Source organism: Perca fluviatilis, chromosome 5 (genome assembly GCF_010015445.1).
Source record: "Perca fluviatilis chromosome 5, GENO_Pfluv_1.0, whole genome shotgun sequence".
Lineage (NCBI taxonomy): Eukaryota > Metazoa > Chordata > Actinopteri > Perciformes > Percidae > Perca > Perca fluviatilis.
In genome coordinates, this window is record NC_053116.1 from 41,294,058 (window position 1) to 41,319,434 (window position 25,377).

The 25,377-nt window shown below is 39.6% G+C and overlaps 1 protein-coding gene across 4 annotated transcripts in view; it reads right to left on the reverse strand.

Annotated features, from left to right (window-relative positions):
- Positions 1-2,022: 2,022 nt before the first annotated feature.
- The window catches only part of LOC120558615, a 411,267-nt gene continuing 387,912 nt past the window's right edge, over positions 2,023-25,377 (reverse strand). For 2 of the 4 annotated variants that reach the window (XM_039799676.1, XM_039799675.1), the window contains exons 2-4: positions 16,700-16,774; positions 10,522-10,567; positions 2,023-3,929 (exon numbers count right to left, since the gene is read on the reverse strand). In XM_039799676.1, the coding sequence (XP_039655610.1) occupies positions 2,318-3,929; positions 10,522-10,529 (1,620 nt within the window). In that variant the 5' untranslated portion in view covers positions 10,530-10,567; positions 16,700-16,774 and the 3' untranslated portion in view covers positions 2,023-2,317. Of the gene's footprint in view, positions 3,930-10,521; positions 10,568-16,699; positions 16,775-19,211; positions 19,263-25,377 lie in introns of those variants that run through there. The other 2 variants (XM_039799674.1, XM_039799677.1) reach the window with 2 other exon arrangements.

Consider the following 25,377-nt stretch of genomic DNA (forward strand, 5'->3'; position numbering starts at 1 on the left):
CGGTTTGTCTTTCCCCCACAATGCATTGCATGACGTCACGTTGGGGAGACGACAGGCGAAAGCCCCGTCTCGGTTCACAGTCCCGGTCCCGGTTTCTGCCACTGATCTGGCAAAATATGGCTTTTGGTCTCGACCGAGTCAATGTGTCTTTATTATGTGTATAATAATATTGGGGGGGAAGTGAAAGGCAGCTTGGACGGGGATGCTATTCGGCTTTTCACAAGTTTAAACAGCTAGCTAGCTAATGATACGCCGACATTTGCTAACGTTAGCGCAACAGCGTTAGCTTAGACTGCTAGTTAAATACCGGTATTACAACTGCCTTCGGAGCTGCGTCCACGTTGTCAACACAAGACATGTGGCGTTAGTGCTCCTTTTGTATCATACTTTTATTGAATGAAATATTAACGCGGCTCCCTACGAAATAGGTGTTTTTTGTAACATTACACACAAAGCTAACTGGCTATAGTTAGCCTGTACGTATGCTAGCGGGAATTTCGCCCCGGCAGTAGTTGCCGGCGCGTAACCGCGACTGTATGTTGCCCACAATCAACCTCTGCTGTTAAAAGCAGTCAATCTGCGGGATGTTTTGAAATGGTGACACATGGATGTGCTAGCTGTCAAGGTTAGCTCACCGAAGCTGCTTGCTGGCTATGCAACGTTAGCTAATGTCCGGTTAGCATACATACAGGCTAACTATAGCCAGTTAGCTTTGTGCAACTAACTAACCATCTCGTAGGAGCGAGTTTAACGTTTCATTCAATAAAATTTATGGTACAAAAGGAGCACTAACGCCACAAGTCTTATGTTGACAACGTGGACGCCATATATGAGAAACTCCGAAGGCAGTTGTAATATTTACCCGGCTAACGCTGTTGCGCGCATAACGTTAGCCGAATCGGGCGTGGGCGTAGGCTAGCTGTCTAAACTTGTGAAAAGCTGAACAGCATCCCCGTCCAAGTAATAAATAAACACCAGGCAAATATGTTGTTACTGGAGCTAGTAGCCTACCATCAAAACGTGAGATATCTAATCATGATATCAATCATATCTATGTGTTTACAACCATGGGGATTTCACAGGTGGGACTGGCAAGTTAGCACATAGCTAGCATGATGCCTTGTATTTTCTAGATCTAGATAAGTTTACGGTACTTATCTGAACTAACGCGCATGATCACTGTCACTAGATATAAATAAAACATTGACTTTCACTTGGTGCTATTCACGGACAGTAAAAAACCCTCTTCCTCATCCCAGTCAGTCACCATAGTTACAGTACCAGGCTGATACACGTCTCCCCAACGTGACGTCATCACCGAATTGCGGAAGAAAAAACACTAATACCAAAAACGACAAAAACCTGACAAAAACTGCCCTTTAACACTATTTTGAGACATTTTCAACAATGATATACATATATTGAGTGCTATATGTACCTATTAATCAACAGTGGTGGTTAACTTGCAACATGGGCTTTAATCTCTCCTGAGAGACTGGCCAGGTGCTTCCAGTTGCACTGATTTGGCACCACTCAAGGAGCTCTAAGGCAGCACGGAGAAAAACACCAGAAGAGACAAAGGAACACAGCAGGCCCTGCCGTTACAGGAGGGCTGTCACAAAGTGAACAAAGAAACAGTTGTATTTGTAACAAAATGCATCCCTCAAACCGTGATAAAAGCCCCATATTACAGCTAATACATTTTAGCAGCTAAGACATGCTTAGACTTGGTTACAAACATGCTAAGGCTTTTCAGTGAAGAATATTTATTGAAGAATATTCAGCAAAATCGTCAGAAGACTCACCAGCAGATGTTTCATCAAGCGAGATTTTATTAATGATTCACAGAAAACAGCATCAGTTAATGTGATTTTATGAGCAGAAGAATAGAATGTTGATTGTTACCATAAAGCAATATATAAACTAATTATTAAGAATGAAAAACATCAAAATAAATCACAGCCTTGTATTGACTGAAGAACACATTTGAAATTCATAAAAACATTAAATTTACCGGAGTAAGTAAATAAATACAACCTGATTTCTGAAGTTAGTGCTATAGAGGAGGGAGCTGCTGTACTCAACATTAACCAGCAGGGGGCGTCCTCACTGCATCTAAAACCACAGCTGTTGTGCCAAACCTTTCTAATTAGTAAAGTGAAGTAACTATAATTACATCATAACACAGAAGATGATTACGTTTACATTTTTTATGTATTTTTTCATTAATATCACATTTAGTAGAAGCATAATGAAACACGTGATCATCAGTGTAGACTGTGTTTCCTACACAGCTGTCTGCTCTCAGTGATTCTGTTCACATATACTTCCTCAGTGCTTTAACAGCTCCTGTAAGTTTACCAAACATGTAGAACAGCGCTACTTTGATTTCATCATCTATACCAATTTGACTTTGCATCTCTTCCAGTTTCTTTTTCTTCTCTGTGTCTCCTTTCTCCTCCATCTTCTTAATCAGGACATCCAAGTGGACATGAGTGGAGAGTGAATTAACATTCAGAGCGATCTGCTTCAATTGAACAACATGCTGGAAAGACTCTTCAATCAACTGATCTTTTTCTTTCTGAAGTTCATCCATGTGCTTCTCAAGAGTTTCCAAAAGGCTTGTTGTCTTCTCACAGTCTGCTCGACCCTTTTCGTACTTCTCCTTCACATCTTTCAGAGTCTTCGGAACTTTCCTTGTCTTGGACACATACTTCCAGTTTTCTTTCACGTGATCTGACGCAGGACACTTCCTGGTACATGACGTGCAGCGGCCATCTTTCATAACTTCACAGTGTCCTGGTTTCTGGGCCATTGTGCATCCAGGATAGTGGCAGTTCTCCTCACAGACTTTACAGCAGACGGCTCCTTCAAAAAACACCAACCACCACGTCCCACCAAGGATAGGTTCTTTATCTTTGTAGACCTCATCAACTTCTACAGTGAACTTCTCATTGTCCTTCATCTGTTGTTCATGTAGCTTCAGAAGCTCCTTCGTCTGTTGGATCTCTCTCTGTTTGTGTTCAGTCAACGCAATTCTCTCTTGCAGGTTTTGGACGCAGGCTGCGAGTCTGATGCGAGCCTTCATCACTTCAACAGTTGTCAACAGCTTTTGAGGTGAAGCTGCATTCAGGTAATCAGTGAATTGAGCCATTCCATTCATTGTTAAGCCCCATGCATTTTTTAGAGCAAACAGCTGTTTCTTTGTTTTCTGTTTGCTCTGGCAGTTGTCGAACATAAAATGAACAGTCTCATTCTCTTTATCTTTGGCACATTTAATCTTTGCATCCACAAGTTCTTGTAGAACATCAGGTGTCAGACCATTTGAGTGTGTGATGAGGGCAACAATTTTTGTTTCCATGTCATTTCCAAACAGAGACATCACTGAATCGAAGATGTACCTCATTCGGTCACTCAGTCGATTGTCAGTTGCTTTCAGCACCAGACCCACCGCATTAATCTCATGAACTCCATCATCTGAGCGAAACAAATCAAACAACCTTTGACTGATGATGACATCTTCTTTAATCCCAGCAGTGCTTCCATATCCAGGAGTATCAATGATGGTCAGAGAGTAGGGCAGAGGCTTATCTTCAAAACCAAAGATCTGGTACACGATCACATCTGATGTCTGACTTTGTGATTTACTTTTCTTCTCCTCCTCTACGATCTGAAACCAGACATCGTCCTCCCACTCCACTCCCATGGCGTAGTTGACCAGAGCGTTGATCAGAGTAGATTTTCCTGCTCCTGTTTCACCCACCAGTAAAATGGTTTTGTTTATCTTGTTGGGATTTTTTTCTCCAAGAGTCATTGTTGTCAGAGTTCCAATTTTCTCTTTCTTTGGTTTCAGCTGTTTGCGAGTGGGAGGTCCTGGGATCTCAAATATGCAGGGGATGTTGTCATATTTGAATGTGGTGTTGGTGTTCCTGTGGAAAAATAAAATAAATGATCTCAAACACTTCTAAATATTTACCTTTGCACGTGACGTTACGCTCTACTCGCACAAATTATGAACGCCATGACGGATGGCGGAAGAGGTATGCTGTAGACGGACGGCAAGCCAAACGCGTACATGTTCGTATTCGCTCATATAACAAAATGGTTATTTCTTGTTGTGCGGTGGGCTGTGCCAGTAGACACGGTAAAGCCAATATATCTTTTTATCGGATAACGTTTGATGGGGAGAGAAGGCAGCGATGGGTTGCTGCTATCAGCTGAAAGAGTTGGCTTCTCAGCGGGTTTGTCACTGAGTGGGCAGAAACTGTTAGAAAGGTGAAGATGTTGGTGGTTAGCCATAGGCTCCGGTTTAGAGTGATGTGTGCTCCCCAGTCCTTTTAGCTTTGTTTTTTTAACCTGGAGCTTATTTTCTGTTGTTTCTGTATCTGAGTGTCTGATGTGAACAACAATCTGTCTGAGAACATTATCAAAGAATCCCTACAGAGATAGACCTTTTAGTTAAACAGTAAGATCGTTTTAGTTTAACATGAAACAGCCCTGAAATCACCATCACCAAACTCACCGGATTCCATTTAAATAATCAGGGGTCTCATTTATAAACGGGGCGTACGCAGAAAACTGGGCTGAAAACGTGCGAACGCCACTTCCCACGCAAAGGTTGTGATTTATAAAAAACAAACTTGACGGGAGAATGTGCGGTCCTCCGCAAAACTCTGACCCGGTGCGTCGCATACATTATGGAGACAAAATCGGAATTGGCGGCGCAGATGGTGAGTTGGTGAACTGAAGTCAGACTGCAGAAAGTACATGTGGGAATAAGGGTTAGGCTACTCTTAATATGTTTAAGTATTAAAAAATAATGCCTCACGCACATTTCTTCACACCATATGAAGATTAAATCCAGCAGTTATTTGCGCTTGTACTGAGTGATAATTGTTCCATAAACACCTCAAACTCAAATCTTAAATAAAATCTCATTCTTAATATTTAATCGGCGCTGTCTCGCCGTCACATTGTTCGCTACGGAGCGCAGGAGGAGGAGATGGCCCGACTCCATGGAATACAGGATATCATCAAATACCCTAGCATTAGATAACTGCAGAACACAGTGTAAATAACTAAATATCTGTCTTTAAAACTGTGTATATATCATCAAATGTCAAAGTCTGGAAATACAGCCGTTAAGCTCTCGCGCAATCGTTACGCTCTATGTCCTTGTTATCGGTCTAAAATTTAATACTGTTCATAACAAAACCTGCATGAAGAAAAGTGTGTTTGCTTATTACATTTCGATTTCAAATTGTATCTCAGAGTGAGGGATACCACTAGTTGTTTGTGATTTTAGCAAAGTATTAACAATCACAAATTGTTGTAGACTAAACGTATAAATACTGCGGTGAACCCGTGCGTAATGCTGCATGGCCCTGCTGGTCCTGCAGGAGGACCGGAATGGAAGAATCAGGAGAAAAAGAGACTTCAGGGACCATGACGATGACTGGCTCATATGCCGATTTAAATTCCCTAATGTAGCTGTAATAGTAATATAGCTGTAATAGTAATATAGCTGCACTCTTGGATCTATGTACTGAATTGGGTCCAGTGGAGAGGACAAGGCGCCGGAACCGTGCCATCCCGGTCCAAATAGGTCCTCGCCACTCTGGGTGAAACCAGCTGTTTCCAGAGGGAAATGTCAGACAGCTAAGTGTTCTTTTAAATAAATATTATATATAATGTTCAACTTTATCACTAAGGCTTGTTTGGATATAATATATAGTTCTGTTAAATCTTATTATATACGTCTGGTATATCGAAGCTGTCCCCGAGTGCCGTAATGCCTGCTGATTTGGAAGATTTCATTAATAAAGGTAGTCAATAGATCCGGTTTCCATACGCTTTGCGACAACAGGCCGAAATTATAATTCAATTGGCAGCAATTCCCGAACGTCTGAGAGTTTTTTTGTTTGTTTGTTTGTTTTCTCCGCCAGTCGTCATGATTCGGCATGTTTCGGTGTAACGAAAGAACAACTGCCAGGGTCATTAACATACTGATCAGCATTCACGAGGTGCTTTACATTGACTATTTATGGTTAAAAATGGGCGTGTACAGGGCGGGATAAGAGGCTGATCCACGTACGCACACTTGTAGTCAGTCTGTGATTTATAAAGGGAACATTGCTTACAGGTGTGCATACACCGCGGTTTTATAAATCTGACTTTTTCGGTATGCGCCAATTTGGGCTTTTGAGCGCATTACACATTATAGTAAGGATCCTACGCACAGTTTTATAAATGAGACCCCCGCGACTTTTAGCATGTATAGAGCCAGCATATCTCCACCAGACTCCATGTAAATAATCAGGGTCTCATTTATAAAACTGTGCGTAGGATCCTTACTATAAGTATACGTACGCAAAGGCCCAAATTGGCGTCGGTAAAAGTCAGAATTTATAAAACGTCGTCTCACCAATGTAAATCCCTTTATAAATCACAGATAGGCTACAAGTGTGCACACGTGATCAGCCTCTTATCCGCCCTGTACACGCCATTTTAACCATAAATAGTCAATGTAAAGCACCTACCGTGAATCTATCAGTATGTTAACCCTGGCAGTTGTTCTTTTGGAACATGCCGAATCATGTAACGACTCAAAAAAACAAACAAACAAAACCTCTCAGACCGCGGGGAGTGCTGCCAATTGATATAATTCGGCCTGTTGTCGCACAGCGTATGGAAACCGGATCTATTACTACCTTTATTAATGAAATCTTCCAAATCGAGCAGGACGTACGTGGCAGCGGTTCGATATACCAGAGTATAAGATTTAACAGAACTAAGGCTAAAGGCTTGTTTGGATATTATCCAAACAAGCCTTAGTGATGAAGTTGAAGATTATATATAATATTTATTTAAAAAAAACTTAGCTGTCAGCCATTCCCTCTGAAAACACCGGTTTCGAACCTAGAGTCGAGGACTATTTACCGATTCCGCTTTGTTACGGTGCAGCCCGGAAGTGCAATGCAACATTACAAAGAATGAAACACTTTTACAAAGCTCAAGACAAATTTACATTTTGGAAAACAAATTTACATTTTAGAAAACAAATTTACATTTTGGAAAACAAAATAACATTTTAGAAAACAAATTTACATTTTGGAAAACAAAATAACATTTTAGAAAACAAATTTACATTTTGGAAAACAAAATAACATTTTAGAAAACAAATTTACATTTTGGAAAACAAAATAACATTTTAGAAAACAAATTTACATTTTGGAAAACAAAATAACATTTTAGAAAACAAATTTACATTTCGGAAAAACAAAATTACATTTTTAGAAAACAAATTTACATTTTAGAAAACAAATTTACATTTTAGAGAAACAAATTTACATTTTGGAAAACAAAATAACATTTTAGAAAACAAATTTACATTTTAGAAAACAAATTAACAAGATGCAAAACACTTTTACAAGTCCGAAAATTTACAAATGAACAATTACGATTTTTTACGGAAAGGGAATGTACCACATACCGGAAGTGATGAGGTGTTGCTGGTGAGCGCAGTCAATTTGTGTTGTTGTGAGTGAGTATATGGCGTGAATGAAGTTTATGGTGACTTTACGTGTGGTCGGTGTTTTGAGTTTTTAAGAGAAGGCGGGACGGCCTGACAGAAACATTGGAAAACGGGGAACGTCGACAGCCGCGGCCGGATGGGCGCTGCCGGGGGCAGCTGAGTCCGTCTGCAGCTCAGGACCTGGAGCTCACTGCCCATTCCTGGGAGCCCAAAACGACACCACGCAGCTGGAGACCCGGGCGCGTATTGCTGCGGGAGGGAAGGGAAGCCGGGAGAATCAGATCCAGGACTGGGCGTAGTGGACTGTCACAGCCTGCTGAAGTTTAAATCACAGGTTTCCTAAAGGGAGTCTGGCGGGACTCGGACTGTGGATGTGAAACATGACTTTAAGTCTCGTTAAATGAATAACTACATGCAGAAATAAATGAATCATTAGTGGGGGAGTGAGCCTGGACATTTCAGTCTGTTTAAACTTCACTTTGAAGCAGAACCTCTTAGTTCAGAAGGGTGAAGTTTCCGTTTGTACTCATATCTGTGAACTGATTATAATAAATATTCTTTGTATTAACACATTAATTAGCCTCTTTGTCTTTTTGTTTAAAAAACTACAACATCACATGAGATTTTGACGATTTATAGTGATTTTATTTCCGTTAGAGCCTTTGCCTACATTGACGCCTGATGCATTAAAGACGGCCCATAGACAGTATATAAGGGAGTGCCTCCCCTGTTCCAAGATGGCGCTATTGCGGCATTCGATCCATAACTGCCGTAGTCAAGGCGACATGTATACAACACCTACATCACTTCCGGTGTGTGGTACATTCCCTTTCCGTGAAGAATCTGTCATTTGTAAATATTTTTCAGGACTGGTAAAAGTGTTTTGCATCTTGTGGAATTTGTTTTCTAAAATGTAAATTTGTTTTCTAAAATGTAAATTTGTTTTCCAAAATGTTAATTTGTTTTCTAAAATGTAATAAAAAAAATTTTTTTTCCAAAATGTTATTTTGTTTTCTAAGTAAATTTGTTTTTCAAAAATGTAAATTTGTTTTTCTAAAATGTAAATTTGTTTTTCTAAAAATGTAAATTTGTTTTCCAAAATGTAAATTTGTTTTCTAAAATGTTAATTTGTTTTCCAAAATGTTAATTTGTTTTCTAAAATGTAAATTTGTTTTCCAAAATGTTATTTTGTTTTCCAAAATGTAAATTTGTTTTCTAAAATGTAAATTTGTTTTCCAAAATGTAAATTTGTTTTCTAAAATGTAAATTTGTTTTCCAAAATGTAAATTTGTCTCAAGCTTTGTAAAAGTGTTTCATTCTTTGTAATGTTGCATTGCACTTCCCGGCCACCGTACCTTGTCCTCTCCACTGGACCCAATTCAGTACATAGATCCAAGAGCGCAGCTATATTACTATTACAGCTACATTAGGGAATTTAAACGTATATGAGTCTAGTCATTCCATTTGAGTCTTCATTCTTATTTTCCTGCATTTACTACGGAGTTCCTATCAGTATTTATACGTTTAGTCTACAACAACTTTTGTGTTTTTTACACCTTGCTAAAATCACAGCAACAACTAGTGGTATCCCCCACCGAATACAATTTGAAATCGAAATTATATTTTCTTCATGCACATTTTTTTTTTTTGTTATAAACAGTGTTACATTTTAGACCGATAACAAGGACAAACGATTGCAGAGCTGTATTTCACTTTACATTTGATGATATATGCACAGTTTTAAAGATAGATATTTAGTTATTTGCACTGCGTTCTGCAGTTATCTAATGGTAGAGATTTTTATATGGAGTCGGGCCATCTCCTCCCCTCCGTAAATGTGAGGGGAACAGCATGATAAATATTAAGAACAAAGTTTTATTTAAAGATTTCAGTTCATGGAACAGTTTTCACTGTGTACAAGCGCAAATAACACTGCTGGATTTAATCTTCATGGTAACGGATGATATGGAGTGAAAAATGCGAGGCATCAATATTTTTATTTTTCTACTCTTATAGTTATTCCCATTTACTTTTTGCAGTCTGACTTCAGTTCACCACCTCACCATCTGCGTCGCCATTCCTATTTTATTCTCCATAATGGTTGGTTCGAAGTTTTGTGAGTTGGCGTGGAAGATTCCCCGTCAAGTTTTTTTTATAAATCACAACTTTTGCGTTGGATGCGATGATCAGCGGTAGCGCTCAAAGAGACTCGAACAAGTGGTTTTGGTTGTATAGAGCCAGCATATTTCCACATGTAAATGGGTGGATTAAGGGTTTATTTCAACCAAACCAGAGTGGTGATTGTTGGAACAATGGAAAGATGAACCAAGACGGCTTTTGATAGCTTTATTTAGTTTCTGTCCACTTTGAATGAAGTGTGTTTTACGATGATAAAAAGTTCTGATTATTTACATGGAGTCTGGTGGAGATATGCTGGCTCTATACACGCTAAAAGTCCTGATTATTTACATGGAGTCTGGTGGAGATATGCTGGCTCTATACACACTAAAAGTCCTGATTATTTACATGGAGTCTGGTGGAGATATGCTGGCTCTATACACGCTAAAAGTCCTGATTATTTACATGGAGTCTGGTGGAGTTTGGTGATGGTGATTTCGGGGATGTTTCATGTTAAACTAAAATGATCTTACTCTTTAACTAAAAGGTCTATCTCTGTAGGGATCCATCCCATAATGTTGTCAGACACTTAGAATAATAATCTGAATTTGTCAGCAGCAACAACAGAACTTGTAGTGGACTCTAACTGCTGCTGAACATTAGTCCTGTAGGGTTACATTACAGCCTGGTTCTGGTTTAATACAGGACCAGTTTCAGAGACTGTTGTTCAATCAGACACTCAGACAGAGAAACATGGACACATATAGTCCAGGTTGAAAAAAAAAACTAAGTGTTGCAGCAGCATTTCACTGCATGAAACATTAAACACTGAAACACTCTGTTGTTTTAGAAACATTAGTGTTACTCACTCTGCCATGGCTTCACTGGAGCTTGAGGATGAGGACCTTAAGTGTTCTGGAAGAAAGAAAAACAAGTGAGTAACCCAAACATCCTGTCAACTGTACTATGTGTACAGTTTGATTCTCTGACCATTTCTGTCTTTTTTTTAAAGATACATTTTTGAGGCTTTTTCTTTTTATTATATAGTGACAGTGGATAGAGATGAGAGGGATAGAGAGATGGGCGACGACACACTGCAAAGGGCAGCAGGTCGGATTCGAAGCTGCACCGCACCAAATGCTCTTACTATGTAAGCTAGAGGCCGCCCCCATTTCTGTCTTTTTATGCTCCCACTCACACATCCTGTACAGAAACGCAAAATGAATTAAAGCTGCAAGCAGCGTTGGGCAGGCCCTCACACCTCCTTGCACGTCAGGGTTACTGGCGGACGCCGATCCTTGCGACTGTGCATTTGCGCGGCACTCAGACACTGCAAATCGACACCAATGAAAAGGGAACTATCTGCTGAGTTCAATGACACTTCACACAAGACTCTACCTTAAAGGAACACGCCGACTTATTGGGAATTTATCTTATTCACCGTAATCCCCAGAGTAAGACAAGTCGATACATACCCTTCTCATCTCCGTGTGTGCTGTAAGGTTGTCTGACGGTTCCAGCATTAGCTTAGCCTAGCACAGATCCTGCAGGTAACTGGTTCCAACTAGCCTACTGCTCCAAATTGTGACAAAAGTGACAAAATAACGCCAACATGTTCCTATTTCCATGTTGTGATTTGTAGAGTCACAGCGTGTACAAAAAACAACGTAACATGAGACACAGACATCTTCTAACTGTAAACAAACCGGGAACTATATTCTCAGACAGGCTTGTTGTGAGCATATCACTCCGCTCAAGTACTATATTCTTCCGCCTGAGAATATAGTTCCCGTTTTTTTTTACGGTTAGAAGATGGCTGTGTCTCATGTTACGTTGTTTTTTGAACACACTGTGACTCTATACATCACAACATGTAAATAGAAACATGTTGTTGATTATTTTGTCACTATTCACCTTCATGTTCTGTGCTGGCCGGCCTGGAGCGGTCAGACAGCACAACATACGCAGGAGATGAGAAGTTTTATAACGACTTAGTCTTATGAATCAGTCGGTTCTAAATGTCGTTTCAATTTCCAAAAGCCATAAAAGGCGTGGCGTGGATTATAGTGGGCGTGGTTAAAGTATACAGGCGGCTCAGTATCACATGTCGACCACACATAAGTTTCATGTAAATCGGATGATGTTTGTCATATAACCAATTTCCTGTTGCCAGCTATGACCAAAAGTCAATTTTGGCCTGTAGGTGTCCTCAGGCCTGGACCCTTGTCAATCGTGAGAAATTTCGGGCAGATATGACAACGTACACTCAAGTTACAACAACTTCTTTGTTCATTGAGAAATGCTCTCACCATTGGACGAAAAGTTTTTCTTTTAATAACTTTTCATCGTTAAGGTGTTGGGATGGTACAGACCAAGTTTGAAGTCCATCGGATGAAATCTCTAGGAGGAGTTCGTTAAAGTATAGCACCTTGACTTTTAGGCCTACTTCCTGTTGCGCTATGACTTTGAGCTAATATCGTCCCTATGACAAAAAGTTTTTCTTTTAATAACTTTTCATCATTAACATCTTAAGATGAAAAGCCATTTCCAAGATACAACCGTTCCTGTTTCTACAGCCACCTACAGGAAGTTGGTCCTTCCATAACTTGTGCAGTGTTTTAGCTATCAAAATTCATTTGATACGTTATTGTCACAAGGGTCCACCGAATCTATATGCAAGTTGTCGTGCAGATCGGACTCACCCCAGGAGGAGTTAGACAAAGTAGGTTTCCCATATATTGATATTTTGCTGATCATTTTTAAAAATTAAAACAGCACCATCTAATGACCAATTGCTGCCACAGATGCTAAACCAGCAATGGGGAACAACTTTCCACAAGTGTCGGGGCAATCAGAATAATTGTTACCAAGATATTCAACTTCCTGTTTAGAGAGGAAGTTGCTATAACTTGCACATTTTTTCAACTATCAAAATTCTTTTGATAATCTTTCATCGTGAGGGTCCACAGATACTACCTGCAAAGTTTCAAGAAGATTGAATTCACGGCCTGGGAGGAGTTTGAAAGAATATAAAACACAACTAAAAATGGCCGCCTTCCGGTTGGGCGGAGCTAATGTATGGAGTTATATTCCAATCTTTATTCAAGAGCGCTTTCTTTCGATTTCAGAGAATTTCTCACTGATATTACGTTCAGATTTGTAATAATTTCCCTCAAAAGCTTGCTCTCACACTCAAATAGTCACTGCTCGTGCTTGGATTTGCTGTGCTTGTGCTCAAAGTTTCTGCTTGGACTCAGATATGTTGTTGCTTGGACAGATTTCCTGCTTTCAGCTTTGATCCTTCTCCTCGCACTCAGGCTGATTCTGCGCGCTTGCAAATCTTCTGCTCTCGGATCTCTCCTGTGCTCAGATTTTTTTGTGTTAGAATCTAAATTCCTGCGCCGTACATTGCTTTATTATTAGTATATGTCAACAATGTGCACAGAATGTTCGACGCTCTTTCACCTGCACCCATCAGGAACCGGAAGAAAGCTTTGAAGTTACGTACAACTACGAGGGTGAGTAACAAATAAATTATAGTATAGTATAGTAATAAATTAAGCACCTAGCATATGGCGCTAGCATATAGCCTAGTTTGATGTCCATAAACAAATAGATTTCCTTTATTGTTTAGCTAGATTGAATGACATATGACGGACACTATGTGCATATGTGATGACCCCACTTTGTATTTTGTCCTCATTTGGTTTACCATGTTCCTGGGGATACTAATGAAGGTAAATTGGAAATATGTCCGCAATGATTAAAGCAACATGTGTAGTAATTCTCAATTGCACATGACTGCAGTACGCAGATCTGGGTTGGGCTAAATGTGGGCGGAGCTAAACGTTTGACTCCGTGCGGGCGCCATCTGGAGGCGGAGATCAGGCAGCACATTCTTAAACGTCAATGCAGTAGCCTACCTATGGCAATTATATATATTATATTAATATATAATATATATATATATATATATATATATATATATATATATATATATATATATATATATATATATATTAATAATAATGATATTTTAATTATGAAATAATATATAGATTATAATAAATAATGCTATTTTATTTATAAAAAATGGAAAGGAACAATGGGGTTGGGTTTAGGAAAAGAAGAACCAGTATTAGGAAAATAAGAACGGGGAAAGCAAACGTGACTTGTGGGGAATGAGCCACGGTCTCTGCGGGATGCGAGACAGCAACGGACGGTTGGACGAAATTGAATTGAATTGAATTGGGTTAAGGAAAAAAACAACGGGGAAAGCAAACGCTACTCGCGGGAAACGAGCCCCGGTTCTGGGGGATGCGACTTGCTGAAGCCCCGGTCTCTGGAGGACGCGACTTGCGGAAGCCCCGGTCTCTGGAGGACGCGAATCGCGGGAAACAAGCCCCGGTCTCTGGGGGACGAGACGTGCGGAAGCCCCGGTCTTTGGAGGACGCGAATCGCGGGAAATGAGCCCCGGTTCTGGGGGACGCGACGTGCGGAAGCCCCGGTCTTTGGGGGACGCGAATCGCGGGAAATGAGCCCCGGTTCTGGGGGACGCGACGTGCGGAAGCCCCGGTCTCTGGAGGACGCGAATCGCGGGAAACAAGCCCCGGTCTCTGGGGGACGTGACGTGCGGAAGCCCCGGTCTTTGGAGGACGCGAATCGTGGGAAATGAGCCCCGGTTCAGCAAGCGTCTTTGAAGCCCCGGTCTCTGGAGGACGCGAATTGCGGGAAACAAGCCCCGGTCTCTGGGGGACGCGACGTGCAGAAGCCCCGGTCTCTGGGGGCCTTGTGGGAAATGAGCCCCGGTTCTGGGCGATGCGACTTGCGGAAGCCCCGGTCTATGGGGGACGCAAATCGCGGGAAACGAGACCCGGTCTCTGGGGGACGCGACGTGCGGAAACCCCGGTCTTTGGGGGACGCGAATCGCGGGAAACGAGCCCCGGTCAAAGGACAGTTGGGTGAAGGAAAACAACAAAGGGGAAAGCAAGCGTGACTCGCGGGAAGTGAGCTGCAGTCTCCATTTTTTCTGTATTAACAGTCTGGTATTAATGACTGATTGTTTGTTCTGTAGTGTACTGTTTGTATCGTAAAGATTTAATAAAGATTTATTAAAAAAGAAAAAACACATTCTTCCTCTTCGGTTGCTATCAATGGTTGCTATTGGGCAAGTGGGCGGAGTCAAACGTTTAGCTTCACCCACGTTGAACCACTCCTCGATCTGCATACTGCAGTCAGGGCTTACTCGTAATTCAGGTGAATATCGGAGAAACTATGTCCAAGTTAAGGCCTTCCATGCATTAGGGGGCGCTATGGAGCCTGCTTAAAGGAATGGGCCAAATCGCTATACAGTCTCGCAAAACTCGCAGGTGTTTATGTGGGCGCCAATTTTTGTGAGTTTTCGTATATATTAAGGCAATCTAAAATGTGCCCAACTGCTAAAACAAATTAGGGGGCGCTATAGAGCAACCATACCACTTGGGAAATCTTTAAATTTTGTAATTTAAAAAAAAAATTGCTCCATGGACATCAAGATGAGACCAATGTTCCCTCAAAATTTGGTATATTTGGTGTGAATGCTGAAGGCATTCACAACTCTATTATTAACGTTATTACAACGTTCAGCGGGCATTTATGCCCCATTAAAGCGGATGGACAGAATGTTCAAAGTTGACACATTTTCATACATATTCAACTACTAGCTACTCAGTCATACATTCGCTGAGAAACTCCATTCAAACTTTAAACCGTTCCACATCTTTCATACTTTCAGGGTTGGTATTCAACTGTCAAATCCCATTAGTACTTTTTAAAATATTCTGTCTTCTTTGAGGCTTAGAAAAAATGCCTTTCTGCCATTTTTACATTGGTGTGTATGGGATGGAATGGGCAGGGCCCAACTTGCAGAGTAGAAAATGGCAGAAGCAAAATTCTCTTTACCTTGCGATACCATACACAATTTTAAATCTTCATACATTACTTTCACATCAAAATGTCGGGAATATTATGCCCTTTCTAACAATGTGCTTAGGGAGGCAATCTGACTTTCACACGAGGCACAGTAGGCTTCTTAGTGAAGCTGTGTCCACCAACTGCCGCACTGACTCCTGTACTAAATCCTACCAGAAATACCAGGAGGAGAAGAGAAACAGGCCCTTTTCAGACAGCTGCTGTCCTCACATTTCTTATAGCCGTGACACACGTTAGACAGTCTGGCAAGGTCAGTGACTCGAGTCTGTTCGGTGTGTCCCGTGCTGTCGTCAGTCTGGGGGGGGGCTGTTGGCGTTCATTTTGGCCGACCTGACATGTTCAGTCAGCGGCAGGGCAGTCAGGACTCACCAGGAAATGGCGAGCGGAATGAGGTGACTAGAGTCTCTCAAAATCTGATGAAAATCTTCTAGACTGACCTTTGTTGAGCTGAAATGAAGACAGATTCAGCAACTGCATGGCCTATTTCTCTCTTCAAATGTTTTCAGAAACATGTTTTGGTGAACTATTTTAGTCCAATATGAGATCGTATTCTGAACGAGCTGCCATGAAAGTCTGGCTTTGAATTTCCGGAGAAAACAAACCCATGTGATGCGTTCGTCCAATCAGCTGCTGGTTTTCATTTCTTGGGCAACAATACAGAGTAGCGCCGCCTGCTGTTATAGAGATGTATTATGTCTCATCTCATCTCGTCTTGTTGGTGTGTTCTGTGGCACTTTTTGGTCCAACACGTGGAAACTGATCATTTCGACTGGCTTTTCTGTCAACGGTCGGCCGTCGGCTGAAGGTAGTTTTATAAGTCTTACCTACTGCATCTTTAATTACGTTTTATACAACTTTTAATTTCCATTCATACTTTTAGAAAACATTCGACACTGCTGATTGAAATTCCGTAATATAACACATTTCCCATTTTTCAGACTCATTCATTCCACAAAGTTTAGCAAAGTTGAGCCAAGCGGTCAGACCAGTTCAGATACTCCTTGCATTTTCATTTAGACATGTTAATTTAGTAAAAGTACTCTAAATGTGTTGTTAAAGTATCAAACAGCAACTTACAGTTTCTTCAAACAGTCCTAAATGTTGACAGAGAAGAACTGAGGTGAGTTGTTTCCTGATGAGTCACAGCTCCACCTGTCAGGAGGCAGATTTTCACAATAACAGCTTTGTTTCTGATCTCTGTGTATCTGTGGTTGTTGTTATCAGTGAGTGTTTGTTCTTCCTTTGTCTCGTGAATGCAACACCCAGGACTTTCCACACATCTATAGAGGTTAATAGTGCTTTTTACTGATTGCCACAGGAAGTAAAAACGTCATTTTCTCCAACAAAATGATAGTTAAAAACACACACACAGACCCACACACAGACACACAGACAAACACAGACACACACACAGAGACACACACACAGACAAACACAGACACACACACAGACACCAGAGGTGGGTAGTAACGAGTTACATTTACTCCGTTACATTTACTTGAGTAAGTTTTTGAAAAAATGATACTTCTAGGAGTAGCTTTAAATCTCTATACTTTTTACTTTTACTTGAGTAGATTTGTGAAGAAGAAACTGTACTCTTACTCCGCTACATTAGGCTACAATGAGCTCGTTACTTTTCTTTTTACCTCTTTGGTATTCTACGCGTCATTGTTTGTATTCCCCCCGCGTACGCCTCATTTTAATGTTTTATATTGACAGAGAGAGAGAGACTTCCGCTAAAGGCTCTACCACGTGACTGTGTTTCACCAATCAAATGTAGTTGTGCAGTCTTGTCTCGTCACCATACTCAAACTCAGCGGCGGGATGGGTTAGCTTAGGCCTACAATCGCAGCAAAACAAACATGGCAATGTCAGAATCAACCATCGGCAATGCAGACCCAGACGAGGAGGACCACGCCAGAGGCCAGATCAACATGTCCTGGATTTCTTTCAGTTACCCGGCTTCACCTAACCTAACCACCGCGGTCCCGCAAGCTGTGTCACGACGGTGGTTAACTAGTTCAGTCAACCATCAGGGTTTCCCAATCCAGCGGCGCGTGTTCACATAAAAGAGGTGATGTTTGCACAACATGACCAATAGCCACATATTTTACATAAGAAGAGCAAACCACAGACACGATTTTACAGGCAAAACGCAATCCAGTCGCTGCTTCCTAAAACAGGAGAACAGCTGGCAAAAAAAATAGCCGACGCTGTAGATGCGCACAACTCTGGCTATGAATATCACTTCCCCATCAGTCAGGCACAAGATCTGACCATAATTACACTTGTACTTTCCATAAACTGCCGTTGCTTTAGCCTTTTATTTCAGTTGCAACCCTGGCAGTGGAAGCGATCGTGAGAGCAAATAAAAAATATAAAAAACATAATTCAAACCGCTGTGCGCATTACACACGGCAAATATACCCATCAGGGAATGTTAATGGGGCTGTCGGTCACTAAATGTTCTTTTTCTCTCTCCGCGCACCGAGCTCCACCTGATCTTCTAAGAACGGTGAAGCCGTTATCAGTGGAGTATTGATTGGTCAGTAGGCGTGCTTTCACACCAGTTGATCTCTGATCTCTACTCTCTACTGCTCCCGACCAGGTTAGGCGTCCAGCATAAGTTACCACGGCGATTGAACCCGATAACAAGTGATCCACCTTTGTGATTGAAAGCATGTTGACCTTAGTAAAAGTGCCAAACAGCAGCTCCATTACCTTGTTCTAGTTCTGCCTGCAGAGCCTGGTAAAAAAAAGTGTAAAGGTTTGGAAATTTGTGTTACTTGTGCTTATTTATTTTTTATGTATTATTATTTTATTGATTTTATTTTTTAAGTACTTGAATTTACCTGGATTATTTTAATTTAAGCTATTTTGTAATTAATTAATTAATTTAAATTTATGTAATTGATTGGATGAACTATAATTTGCCTAAATATGATTATTTTGTATTTTTGACCGTCTGATTGAATGCTTGTGTTAAAAAATAAATCAGACGTTACTCAACAGTTACTCAGTACTTGAGTAGTTTTTTCACCAAGTACTTTTTTACTCTTACTCAAGTAATTATTTTGATGACTACTTTTTACTTTTACTTGAGTCATATTATTCTGAAGTAACAGTACTTTTACTTGAGTACAATTTTTGGCTACTCTACCCACGTCTGACAGACACACACAGACACACACACACAGACACCCTCTCCCTTGCAGTACAGACAGAGAAACAAAGAGCTTCTCTCCGGAAGTGTTCTGCTGCTAAACGCCACGGAATGTCCGATGTGTTTATCATAAGAAATAAAGGATCTGCAACAGAAATAAAGGATCAATAACTCATTATACTCCCAGATACACAACATGGTGGCAGATCTTTGTGAAGACGCCAGTTTGAATTAATCAGAAGTCCAGTTGTGTTGGTTTCTCTGCAGCTTTCTGCTCTTGAACTAAACTAACCACAGCTTGAGTTCACGAGTCAAATGTTACAGATATATATATATATATATATATATATATATATATATATATATATATATATATATATATATATATATATATATACAGTAACATCACAGACAGAGTTAAATTACCTTCAGCTGGAGCTTCACACGGAGAGAGAAAAAGCTGTGTTACAAACTCTGGAAAGTGAAAGTAAACTTTAAACAGGAAACCAGAGAAAACGCCCAGAGGAGAGCAGCATTACCACATCTACTTCAGACAGTTAACATGTAATAACAAATATAATAGAGTTGTTTTTAAATCTAAAGTATGTTTTGATTATAACAGAGGATGGCGTGTTGAGAGTACACACATAATGTAAGTGTTCACTGGCACAAACAATCAGTTGCAAGCAAAAATGACCCTTTTTATTTAGGGACTCCAGGTAAATTAGGACATCTCTGAGGATTTCAATCCCAAGGATTTCAATCCCGAGGTTCACTCTGCGGCCTCCAAGAGGGTCAAACTGCTCTTCAACTTCTTGAGTCATCACAGTGTCCAGAGTAAAGCGTGTCTGAGGCACTTGCACTCGTTCAGGCCAGTTGATATCAGGGGGCTCTCCTGCAGCAGCCACGTCTCCAGTCCCTGCAGTTTCAGCCTTTCTTGTTGGAGCAGCACAGCCACCACCCATTGCTCCTGCACTGCTATATATGCTATATTGTGTGTACACGTTCCTCTTATGACACTGCCTCTACCAGAACCTCGACAGACATTCATCAGCCAGCAAACATCATTGTTCTTGCCACCATGGTCTGTCCGTACCCTCGACGGGACTCCATACTTGGCCACTGCACTCATGAAGCACTCCAACACAATGCTGCTGCAGTTGTTGTTGGATGCATGTAGGAACACAATAAGGCGGCTGTAGCCAGCTATTAAACTAATTATCCTTTTTGTCAAGAAGATTTTCAGAGTTGTCAGATTTTCTGGTAGGCTACTCTTTGGTCCCTAGTAGTTGAATTAAGCAGAAAATCTACTTACTCTTCATGTTAATCCCCCACTTCGTCTTGTAGTAATAGAGAGGTATTTGCAGCAATTAAATATCACCATATCTGAAACCCTTTTAACAATAGACCCAGATAAAATGTACAATAAAAGGCAAATGTGATGCCATCAGGTTCTTAGTGTGACAGCGCTTATTAAATTTAAGCAGGTAATAATGAAAATAGCTCCTCACCACTTTTCATTCAACCCAGTCTCACGTCAGTTCGTGATGGCATTACAAAATTAAATTTATTAGAACGTGATACCCTGACGTTGTGGTGAAGATTTACGTGTTGGGGTCACGTTTTTTATACTAATGTATTTCAATGAGAAGCATCTTACGTAATCACAGCACGAAACTTTCTGCCAGTCGGCTGCAGCAGAGAAGCTGATACAGCTTTGATATTATTGGTATTTTTAGCCAAATAACCACTGTTGTGATCAACATTTATTCACCAGATCTTATCATGGTTTGTATGTATTTCTTTTAATGTTATTATTTCGATCTATTTCGGCCAGGGAAGCTGGATTGCTATTGATTATTGTTCATTTTTAAAACTATAACGCTACATCTATCAACATTTATTTAGCTGTTATCATGGTATGTATTTCTTTATTTTAATAATATTATTTCAGTCTTATTACTGGTGAAATATTACAGTAAATAAGACAGAACAGTAGGCTACGATATGAGCCGAGCTGGCGCATTCAAAGCCGATGTCCCACGATGCAATGCAGGCATTCATTCACAGATAATCAGACGGCGATCAGCGGGTCTATATCACTTCAATGTACGTAAGGGATAACGTAGAGCGTTTTTATAGCGACCACAACAACGACGGGGTGACCAGGACCCCGACGCCATTCTTCTTCCAGCGGATTGGTTGATAGCTCTCCTCCAGAGGGAACAGAACTGTGTCCATGGCAACGCTCTGCTATGCATGGCAACGGTGTGTTATACTTAGCAACGGTCTGTTATCAAGAAAATAACAGACCGCATTCTACATTAGAATATAAGCAAGCCATGGTTTTTTTCGTAAAAAAAATTAAACAAATTGCTGCATGTTGCACATGAGAATTTATACAATAAAAATTCCAATAATGAAAAAATTGTGTTCTATGCTAAGCACTCTGATTTGCCTTGTCGCAGAAAAGTACTAGGCCTATATAAACAAACTACAGTTGAGTGTTTAGAACTACAGCCTAATGGCTTGTTGGACTAATGTGCATTTGTTTTGACTTGTAGGCTACTGTTGTGAAAAACCAAAAAAATAAACTACTTACAAAGAGAAGCATTTTTCATTTTATTTTCCATTCTGTTATTTAAAAATGCAATTTTCTAATTTTGCAGTTGATGAATGTTAATATCAAATACTAAAGGGGAAAAACATGAGGATATTTATGTGTGGGACTTAATTTGATTTAACATCACACTGCATTATTAGTTGTTTTAAATAAATGACTTTTTTGAAATAACAATTTATGGTAGGCCTATCATATTAATTATTATATTCAGAAGATGATCCTCATATCAATCACCATGGTTACAGTACAGCTTGTAGCTATAACATTTGTAGCCTTTACTGAGACCACCTTTTCAAAATTAAGAAGGAAGCATGTTCAGGAAATTAAAAGGATAAGCAGATTTTTGCTGAGGTTTTTGTTCACAGAGATGTATATAGCTTTGTATGGGTATGTGTACACAACATGTGTTTTGACATTTTTGGCAGACTTCTACCTCAGCCTGCTGCACACAGACACAAGTACTTTTGCATATTCTGCTAAAATAGCGACCTGTGGTGCCATATAACAATCTCATTCAACCATTTCACAAACCGAGGAGTTGGTCGTGATATGGGTCAGAGGGTATCAGAGCAGGTCATAAATGATGAACCAATCAATGGGCTCTGCTCCTATAGGCACCTTGGTGTTTATATGGACAACAACTTCTATGTTATTTAATGACAATATTATCACTGAAAAGTCTCGGATGGCATCACTTTTAAACCATCACTTTAATAATGCAACACATACAGCGTCAACTTCAAATCCTAATCCATTCTCAATGGACACTTCAGCTATAATTTCAGCCGATCTACAATTTTCCCCACCAAGTAACAGTGGTTTTTCCTTTTTCCACCTCTCAAGTCCAGGATGAACTTATCAAACTGAATACAAACAAATCTGTTGGCCTTGATGGTCTTGATCCCATGTCTTTCAAAGCAGCAGTCCGCTTTATTGCCGCTCCTGGCACAAGATTATTTAATATGTCCACACAGCTCTCTGAGTTCCCCACTGATTGAAAATCAGCCATCATTTTTCCCCTCTTCAAAGGGGGCTCTAAATCTGACCCAAATTGTTATCGTCCAATTTCTATCTTACCATGCCTTGCCAAAGTTCTTGAGAAGCTCGTCCATAAACAGCTAAATGATTTTTTGGGTAATAATCATATATTATTCGATATGCAATCTGGTTTCCAGATGGGACATGGGTGCATAACAGCCACCACTAAGGTGCTTGATGATGTAATTACAGCATTAGACAGTAAGCAGATCTGTATTGCCACCTTTATAGACCTCACTAAGGCCTTTGATTCCGTCGACCATAGGATACTTTTACATAGGCTTTCCAGTATTGGTCTGTCCACCTCTGCCTGTGATTGGTTTGCAAGTTATCTCACCAACCGTGTTCAGCAATTGAAGGCTGAAACCATCATGTCAGATCCACTTACCATCTTTAAAGGGGTGCCTCAAGGTTCCATCTTGGGCCCAATCCTTTTTTCTATTTACATTAATGACATAGCCAGAGCTGCTGGCACCTCACGAATTCACCTTTATGCAGATGACACCATTTTGTACTCAGTTGGTTCTTCTCTCATCTCTGCAGCTTCCAATCTTAAATTAAGCTTCACCTCGATAGAACAGTTCTTTGATAATCTTCACCTCTGTATTAATACTAGTAAGAGAAAATGTATAATTTTTAGCCGAAAACCTGTTACTGAGACTCCACCTACAATCACCTACATGAACGGTATGGCTATAGAGTATGTCGAAACATATAAATATCTAGGTATCTGGTTGGATTCATCTTTGTCATTTTTTACACACATCAAGAACCTTCAAACTAAAGTTAAAGCTAGACTAGCTTTTCTTTTCCGCAATAAAGCTTCCTTTACTCATGCTACCAAATGCATCCTTGTTAAGATGACAGTATTGCCAATTTTACACTATGGCGATACTATTTACAGAATAGGTCCAAACACTGTCCTAAAAAAACTTGATACACTCTATCATTCAGCCATCCGTTTCGCCACTAATGCACCTTTTCATACTCAACACTGTGATTTGTATAAAATGGTGGGCTGGCCCTCCCTTCATACACGGCGGCTCCATCATTGGTTTTGCTTCATATACAAGACAATCCTGGGCAAGACACCTCTCTATCTGTCATCTTTTTTTTCATGTTGCTCATAACACCCATTATACAAGATCAAGTAATTTCATTGAGTTTAGTACCCCACCTACTTCTACTACCTTTGGACGGAATGCTTTCCGCTTTGCAGCAATACATGATTGGAACACACTACAAAATACTCTGAAACTTACGTCTCTAATCCCAATTTCCACCTTTAAGCTTAACCTACAAAACAATATAGTCAATTCCTGTTCCTGTTGACAAAAATGAATCATATTTATACACATATACTTAAGCATTTTATTTATTTTTTTCTTTTCTTTACTGTCTATTTTTTTATTGCTTGTTCTGTGTGTTATGTGTATGACATGTATATGTATAGTTGTGGAGTATGTTACCATTTCTTTCTGTAGCCTCTTGGCCAGGTCATGTTTGTAAATGACAAGTTGTTCTCAAAGGAGTTTACCTGGATGAATAAAGGTTTAAAAAAAACAAAAGAAAGAAAGGCAAAAAGAGGTTAAAAGAATTTTTATTCAGGATACTGTTCTTTAACATTTACATTATTTTCCTAATGCTATAAAATTGAATAACAACCCAAATTAAATAAGATATATAGATATAGATATACTGTATATATATAAGATATACTGTACTTAATTGTCCCTGAAGGTAAATTAAAATACAGAAAATAAACATCTCTCAACACATACTCTCATGCAACACAAACATACTCTCATATACATTAGACAGGTATCTATATAGTAATACTCTCATATACATTAGACAGATATCTATATAGTTATACTCTCAGATACATTAGACAGGTACCTATATAGTAATACTCTCAGATACATTAGACATGTACCTATATAGTTATACTCTCATATACATTAGACAGGTATCTATATAGTTATACTCTCATATACATTAGACAGGTATCTATATAGTAATACTCTCATATACATTAGACAGATATCTATATAGTAATACTCTCATATACATTAGACAGATATCTATATAGTTATACTCTCAGATACATTAGACAGGTACCTATATAGTAATACTCTCAGATACATTAGACATGTACCTATATAGTTATACTCTCATATACATTAGACAAATTATCTATATAGTTATACTCTCATATACATTAGACAGGTATCTATATAGTTATACTCTCATATACATTAGACAGATATCTATATAGTAATACTCTCATATACATTAGACAGATATCTATATAGTAATACTCTCAGATACATTAGACAGGTACCTATATAGTTATACTCTCAGATACATTAGACAGGTACCTATATAGTTATACTCTCAGATACATTAGACAGGTACCTATAGTAATACTCTCAGATACATTAGACATGTACCTATATAGTTATACTCTCATATACATTAGACAGGTATCTATATAGTTATACTCTCATATACATTAGACAGGTATCTATATAGTAATACTCTCATATACATTAGACAGATATCTATATAGTAATACTCTCATATACATTAGACAGATATCTATATAATTATACTCTCAGATACATTAGACATGAGCACATTAACTCCTTTCAGTGCCAGTTTTTAATTGAACAAACCTGTCAGCTGTATTCTCCTCAACAAGTGTAGCACAGCCCTTACACAATGAGATATTGCACAACTAACTTATTGCCCAATCCAATAGCCTACGTATTGCACAAATGACATAACGTTAGTTGGATGATTTGATTTGAATGTGCCGCTGGTCAGTGAATGAATGAATGAATGAATTCCTTTATTGTCATTGCATTTACATACAATGAGATTGTAGAGCCACTCTAGTAAGGTGCATCATTATAAAACAGTGGTTAC